This window comes from Pundamilia nyererei, unplaced genomic scaffold (assembly GCF_000239375.1).
Source record: "Pundamilia nyererei isolate P.nyererei 1_Seehausen unplaced genomic scaffold, PunNye1.0 scaffold00348, whole genome shotgun sequence".
Taxonomy (NCBI): domain Eukaryota; kingdom Metazoa; phylum Chordata; class Actinopteri; order Cichliformes; family Cichlidae; genus Pundamilia; species Pundamilia nyererei.
This window is the reverse complement of record NW_005187749.1, coordinates 226,965-234,861: the sequence shown is the minus strand read 5'-3', so window position 1 is coordinate 234,861 and position 7,897 is coordinate 226,965. Positions and strand designations below refer to the sequence as shown.

Here is a 7,897-nt window from a genome sequence, read left to right as displayed (position 1 = left end):
AAGCCTAATCTTAAAAGTAGAGATAGTGTCTGTTGGATTCGGGAGACTCGGCAGAGGCTGTATACAAGAATAGTAATAATATAAAGATAACTTTATTTTTGAAAGTCACTTTATAAAAACACCATTACTTTAGCATTTGGTTAAATGCATTTTATACACTCCCAAACACACACACACATGTATGTGTGTGTGTGCGTGTGTGTATGTATGCACACGTGTGTGTGCGTGTGTGTATGTATGTGTGTGTGTATGTATGTACACGTGTGTGTGTGTGCGTGTGTGTATGTATGTGTGTGTGTGTGTGTGTGTGTGTGTGTGTGTGTGTACACGTGTGCGTGTGTATATATACACATGTGTGTGTGTGTGTGTGTATGTATATATATGTATATATGTGTGTACATATATATGTATATATATAAAAATCCTCAAATGCACAATTCTGTGTTTGTTTTTATTTTTGATGACACAACAAACAAGAGATGAAGATGAACAATTCATGGAACATTTGATTCTCTTGGAACATTTAAGGTTACCTTTGAACTAGCAGAAGGCCTGGAGCAAGTGTATGCGTCCATGCGTGGCAGCGTGTGCACGTATGCAAGTGTGTATGTACATGCATACATGCATGACAACAAGGCATTACTTGCATGCACCGTTTCATGCATACAATTAGTCAATTAGTGCCCTGATTTTCTGCACACAAAACCCTAGTTAAACACCAGAGAAACCTCAAAAAGTGGGGAAACAACAACAGGTTATATAATCATGGAGCCTCAGGTGGGTATAATGTATGATGTCAAGCCTTTTTCTTTGAATAAAGCAATGAATTCCTAACAGCTCTAACACATTTTATTTTCATAAAATTGTTTAAGACTCACAATAAAAAGCAGCATAATTTGCTTAATCCTGGCTCCAGTGAAGAAAAGAAGCTCAAACCCTCATGCGGTTTTTCATTGCTTTCTTCCAAAAAGTCCAAAAAGTTGTGCAGTGATTCTTGTTTTTCTTGGTGTTTTGGAGGGAGCAGGATGGCTGCACTTCCAGGGGAAGGTATTTTTAACCGGTGTGGCTGTACTGTAAACACCAGCCTCTCTGTGTGTTCTCACTCCAAGATTTAAACACAACGGCCGACAGCAGGCTCCCAGCAGCACAGAAGGCAATGAAATACAGTGTGCAAGACAAAAAAGCACAGAAAGAGGACAGCACTGGAAAGCATAATATTGTTTCAAATATTTTCCCAATTTCAACCCAAGGGTCATAAGAAATCTCAGCAGCGTGGGGGAATGTTGCAAAAGTGGACTAATGTAAAAAATGTGAGTGAATCACATCAGTGGTAGTTATTCAGCAGTAGCATATGTTAGGGTAATCTGATTTTTTTCACATTTCATGGTTTAATTTGATAATCTTATGGTTCAAAATCATTTGTTAGACTAAAAATCACTGCCATGTTTCCAGCTTGGATCAGGCCTAGTGAGCTGGGGTGGACTCCCCTGTTAACACATTACTTCAGATTGGCTGAACAGACCACAGACTCGTTGACCTTCAACTGCACTGCTGCCACAACTGCAGGGACAATCTACTGCAGAGCTGCAGCTAAAACACTGAGTATGACAAAAACTGCTGTAACAAACATGGGCTGCAATCTCTTGTTACACATGTAAGTGGTCATTTCATGTCATCTCTCACCCCACTTTACTCAGAAATTGAATATTTCGTGGGTTCCTTTAAAAAAGCAGTTTAGAATCAGTGCAGCCTAAAACAATACTTTAATCTTGTCACAGTGTTTTAAAGAATCACCTCTCTTGGTCTTTGTTACTGGAAGAAGTGCTCATCCTGTTTGTTAGTATCCGCACCCCCTTCTTTTCCAGATATGGAGTTCGGCACACAACGAGTCAGACCACCCAATGACTAGAACACGTTCAGACACCCTGCAGAACCGATCTCAGCCAACCTCCCTCCCCTCTACTGGAACAAGCTGGCCTCCCTCTCATTCCCTCTGTTTTCTCTGTTGTTTCAGCAGTGTCAGAGCCACTTGAGGGGTTGAGTGAGAACTGAGTGAAAGCCGGAAAGCCAAAAAGAGCATGCCTTGACCGCTGACATCCAGGCACAACCTGCCAGGGTTTGTCAGAGGTTAAATAGGCCAGTGCACAGCTACCAAATCTGTAAACTGTAAAAAATCAAATGACATGAAGACAAAGTTTTCTTTTACATAAAAATAAGGGTTATAGTAGATACATTTAATGGTGATAATGAATATTAAACCCAGTTAAAGGTAACTGTTGTATAAGGTTAATTTTATTATTTTGCCTCCATGGAAGAAACTGGTGTGAAAGTGCCAAATGAATTTGTGCTGCAGACGAGACATCAACTTAAAAAAAAATAAAAATTAAAAACATCAATGGCTCGATTGCTTTGCAGATGACTGGCATGCTACTGAAACCTACTGCACACAGACATGAGCCAAAAACTGATGGTAAGAGAGGCAATGGTAGAGAACTGAAAAAGAAGACAAGAGAAAGTGACAGTTTCAGGGCCACCCACAGAAAAAGGGAGGTTTGTTTACATTCTGCTCACTCAAACTCACCGGACTCTGACCTTATTCCCTAAAGCATTCCATCTTACTTTCACCCATATTATTGCTTAGAGGTTTATCAGGTCAGAGCACGAGAGGAGACGCACCAAACAAGAAAAATATACAACAGAACCTGATTATTAGCTGTGCAAAGCAAACAGTGAGGATCAACAGGATGTTTTTTGTCCTTTAAGTGGGTGCGTGTGTGTGGTGCTCTCTAGCACCAGAAACACTTACATCCTAGGATAACACAACTAACATCACAGGACATCAAAAATAGCAACATGCAACAGTCACCGCTTGTATATACAATGAGCTGCATTTCTGAGATAAAGACACCCTCACACCCCTATTCAGTGTGAGTATTCACTAAGAGAGCGCATGGCAGAGTAGCAACGTTTCAGCTTTAAGGTAACAGGTACTTAAAGTTGTCCGCAAACAAACAAATTCAAGTGCAAGCAAAGCATAAAGGCATGAACAGGCATAGCTTTAGCACCCACATATTTCTTCAAGGATGAATAAACAGAAACCCCATCAGCATTATTTATTTTTCACCCTACCATAGAATCAATAACAAGAGTGTGATGCAATTTAAAGCGCTACCTCAAAGAGAACTGTAAAATACCAGCTAAATAAGTCTCTGGGCTGTGTGATTTGGACAGCTGCCAAAACTCTAGATGTACAAGATAATTCCCCATCAGTGGTACCAATGCTGACACTTCATTAAGGCTCAGTCGACTCGCATAAACTCTTCACTGAACCCATTCATCTAGCAGCGCCGTAGGCAAGGATTGATGTGAACTGTCGGCAGAGAGTACAACAGGAAGAGCTGTATTCTAATCTCAATTGTGGAGGGTTATATGGAAGTACTTTTTGACAGCCCAAAACCATAGATTGACATGGGAGATATATGAAGAGGTAAGGTGTTGCACAACACTGCTAAAGACACACAAGGTTTGCACTTCCGCCTGCTTGCATTTGTGAGAACTGAAATTAACTTTAACTAAGAGCTAAGGTAACCTGGAAATTCATAGCATTGCAAGCAGTGAAAGTACTTCAGAAAGAAAGGCTGATCATCTGATGCAATCAGAATCTGTTTCAGTAGACATCAATTTCTGCCACTCACAGCAAATGTCTTTCAGGTTCTCGCTTTTGCAAAGTTAGCTGTAAAAAGCCCACCAGCAGTATCATCTACAGTGAATCTAACTTAATTCCTGGTATCTGTAATATATGTACAAAGAGTTTTACTAATTATTAATTTAAATTTAGTGGCAAAATCAGAAGTTCGGAAACACAGTGGAAAGTAACACACACATACTGTACGCACAGACTTGCAGACACTCCTATGAAATAAGTGTAGTCTATTGTGTTGTAGATCCATGGGGGATTATCCACCTCACAATAAATGCAGACCGAATTAATCCAGCTGACAGTGGCCACAACAGAAACTGGATGAACTAAAATTAACCTTGTCTGAGAAGTTTAATTGTGCCCTTTGCACGCCATTAGACACCCAAGTAACAGCCTGCAACACTTTTGTCCACTGCTTATCACAGATGGAGCGTGAGTGCGGAGGCCTTTCTCTGCCATAGCTACAAAGTACCTTCAGCTTTGGACTCGGACTATGATTTGTTTTTAGAGGAGCTTGTATTAAGATTCACTTGGACTTCCTTCTTGGCTCTGTCAAAACCAGCACTGGAGCACTTACTGTGTTTAATACTTACATAAAATATTTCTTTTTCTTCCACTTTTGTCATGGTCATTCTGCTCAGGAGTAACAATACCAATGGGATATGCTGGACTCTTGGGGACTCTTGGGTTCACGATTGTGCTTTCACAATGACATGTAACACACGTTGTTATTAATGTTTCATTAACATTTATTAAGCAGACAAGTGGAATTTTCCACCACAGGCAGGTGAAATCTTAAACATCGAAAAAATACTTTCGTCTTTGGGAAACGCCAATCATGTTAGGATGTGCTTAATCTCAGGCAAACAAGCTAACACATGCTGGCACCACTGTATATATGGAGGTGGGGGCTGCATGTGCACAAACAATCATGCGCGGTACACATGTGCATGTGCATACATAGACTTGTGCTTGATCCTGTTGATCCTGTTTGATAAGAGGACTCTAAATTAAACAGGGGGTGTTGGTTGATGTGAAGGAATAATGACAGCATTTACTCCATTTTCTCTCCATTATTTTTCCCTCTGGAAGTCCTGAAAGTAAAGCTCTTTAGTGACTACACAACACAATTAGACAGACTAATTACCCCCTCCATACCACCCATTCCTTACACACACTGACAGGCTGGGGCAGGCAAGTGATTTCTGCCTGCCTACAGGCTTCTCGGGGACAAGGACTATAATATTGTGCGCTGATTGCACTTCATTTCAGGCAGTTTAGCTGATGCTCTGTCCATTAGTCTTGCAAACCTCTAGTGATATGAAGGATGAGGGTCAGAACTGCAGTGCACTTGCAACAAATCTGTCACAGTAGACCTTGTTGTTTATGGAACACTGAATAAACATGAACAAGAAAAGAACATGTGAAAATATAGATAGAAAGATGTGGGAAACCTGGAGAAATTTCCAAAGCATAAAAAGTAATGGATATTGGCACAAATTAAAATCAACTTCTAAATTCATCTTCTTCAATCTCCAGTCAAAAACAAACAGTCACTTATTGGAGCAAGCGGAAGTCAAGCTGTGTTAACGAGCTGAAAGTCAAGCTGAAGTTGCCGGTTCAGAAGCAGGTTAATGATGAAACACCCCCCTCCCTACCTGTTTCACAGTCACCCTGCAGGTGACTTCAACTCAATCACAGACACACTGGGAGGATTTAAATGCAGAAGGCGCACTGACCCCTGCTTTAATGCCTTTTGCCCACATTTCTTCAAGATCACGAGGAAGATCAGCAGTTTTGTTCAGTATCAGAGAAAAAAAGATTCACACTTAAGGAGTCACTTTTTTGTCTGTCAGGAAATCATGTAGCGGTAAAAAGAATCAAAAGCCGGTGCAGGGAGGGGGAGAGATGAACTAGCTAAACAGGAAAGTTTCACTTTGCGCTCACACGGCTCTGGATGTGGGATGGGCTGAGGCTCTGCTGAAGCTATTTGGCGGGGAGTTTTGAAAACTGCTTCCTTCTCAGGATACACCAGCCCCACCTTCACTGTTCCAGTTTGAGCCAAACATTTTTGCAAAAGGGAAAGAACTTGGAACAGCCTTGATCTTGCAGGGTGAAGCACTTAACAAGACTATCTGAACCTATTATACAGCACTTTGATGCAGCTGGACGTATTAAGAATATGCTCTGAGAACAGAGGGACAGCACCAGTAATCTATCTGAATTATTATCCTGCATGAGTGTGTACACACAAACCATGTTCCTCTAATCCTCTGGCCTACTACAGTAGCTTATGTCTCCATAGACGAGCTGATCAGGAATTTCATATTTCTCGACAAAATGCACATACAAATGCCTGAATACCTACATTTCTCGTCCGCTACTAACACACCTCACACACACACACACACACACACACACACACACACACACACACACACACACACACTTTTAAAGCGTATGGAAACTAAATGGGCAGCAGAATGAGGTAATACACTGCTGGCAATACATTACTCATCCAGTTTCCCTTCTTAGTTGATGACCCAAAGCCGGCAAAATCATCCCACCAGCGCACACATGATTCACTGCTGTGTGCTTGAGCTCTGTTTCAAGGCTTGAATGACACCTGCTTAGAGAGCAAAGCAGCCACAGAGAGGCAGTCTCTTCTCTGACACCTGTGTCTCCGAGTGTCACTACAACCTGCACACATAGCTGCTAACAGTCTGTCCATCTCCACTAACCTTGCAGATCTTGCTCTCCTCCGTGTCGGCTTTGGACTTCCTTTCTGGGCTCTTCTCTCGCTTGTAATCAGACTTGACTGACAGCTGGCATGAGAGCCCCGGGGCACCTTCGTTTGTCCTGAGTTCCTGCTGTCGGGCCATGTAGCCCTGCGAGGTGGCTGCTCTGACCGCGCTAGGGATGGGGAGAGCGGTGTGCACTGGCTTCATGCCCACTGCAGAGGGTTGCCTAAGCTTGGAAGCTACGCCAACTACCGGCATGGCAAGAAAAATAATAACAGACAAGTAGAAGACAGGTTAAAAAAGAAGAAGAAGATGAAAGGGAAGCAAATCTGCAGTGTCTCCTTCTGATGTGTGGCCCACGAAGGGAAGGACAAACAAAAAAAAGAAAATTAAAAATAAAAAAAAACAGCAGTTGCCTCTCAGACCGAGAGGAAAGCAGCTGCGCTCATTCTGTAGCCTACAGCCAGCAGGACTCACAGAAACTGAGAAGGCTTCTCCTTCCTCTCGTTCACTCCCTCCTCCTTCTCCTCCCACAAGCAACTACATTCCCTCCTCTTCCCCTGCACTCTCTCTCTCTCTGTCAGAAGTGTACCACAAAGTCAGCCAAAACTGTTCAAGGGGGCGTGAACTCCTCTGGAAGATATAACCACCACTCAGCAAAATGGTGATTACAGAGACCTGGCTGAGCGTGCATGTGCGCTCCCAGAGAGAACTGTCAAGACAGCTCTCTCTCGCTCTGTCCCCCCCACCATCCTCTGACTTTCTGAAGCCAATAAATAGACTTTCTCTCTGTCAACATGTGGAGCTGGCCCTTCCTTTGATGAGAAAAATAGTAAAACAAACAAACGTTATGATTGTTTTTTGGTGGAATAAAAAGAGTTATACACAATGAGGAAATCCAACAGAGAGAAAGAAATTGATTATTTCTGTACTAACAGTTGTAAGAAAAAAAACAAATTTTTTTAAAACTGATTTTTGGCCAGGTACCACTTAACTGTTGCTACTCAGCTGCTTTATACTGAGAAAGAAGTGGACTCTCTTTCTCCCACAGCTGCTCAGCCACATTCACTGTTTCCCTTTCTCTTTGGGCTATCTGAGTGTACTCATTTTACAAGGTGTGAGACATTTGTCAGCAGTGGCAAGAAACCTTTGGTTACAAGCAGAAACAGACACTGACATGTGGGCTGCGCTAAACAGTGTTAGGTACAGGGTAACTGTTTTAGGCACTTAAAATAGAGGACAACGAACAGCAGGGCCAGTCTTTGCCTTTAAAACAGCACCAATCTCCTTGCAGTTCAGAACAGCTTTGAAAACTTGGTTATTTCTGCCCTTTTATTCAGTCACTGATTGGCAGATATTATCTGCCACAATGCAAAACATATGATTATGAGTGTTGGGCCAGTACATGTCAACTACATGAAACAAACCTGACTAAAATAACTGATGATGGCTCTAC

The 7,897-nt window shown here is 42.1% G+C and overlaps 1 protein-coding gene across 6 annotated transcripts in view; it reads right to left on the bottom strand.

Annotated features, from left to right (window-relative positions):
* The window catches only part of nav3 (neuron navigator 3), a 184,254-nt gene extending 177,351 nt beyond the window's left edge, over window positions 1-6,903 (bottom strand). For all 6 annotated transcript variants that reach the window (XM_005752184.1, XM_005752185.1, XM_005752186.1 and 3 more), the window contains exon 1: window positions 6,442-6,903. In XM_005752184.1, the coding sequence (XP_005752241.1) occupies window positions 6,442-6,699 (258 nt within the window). In that variant the 5' untranslated portion in view covers window positions 6,700-6,903. The remainder of the gene's footprint in view (window positions 1-6,441) is intronic.
* Between the last annotated feature and the right edge of the window lie 994 nt (window positions 6,904-7,897).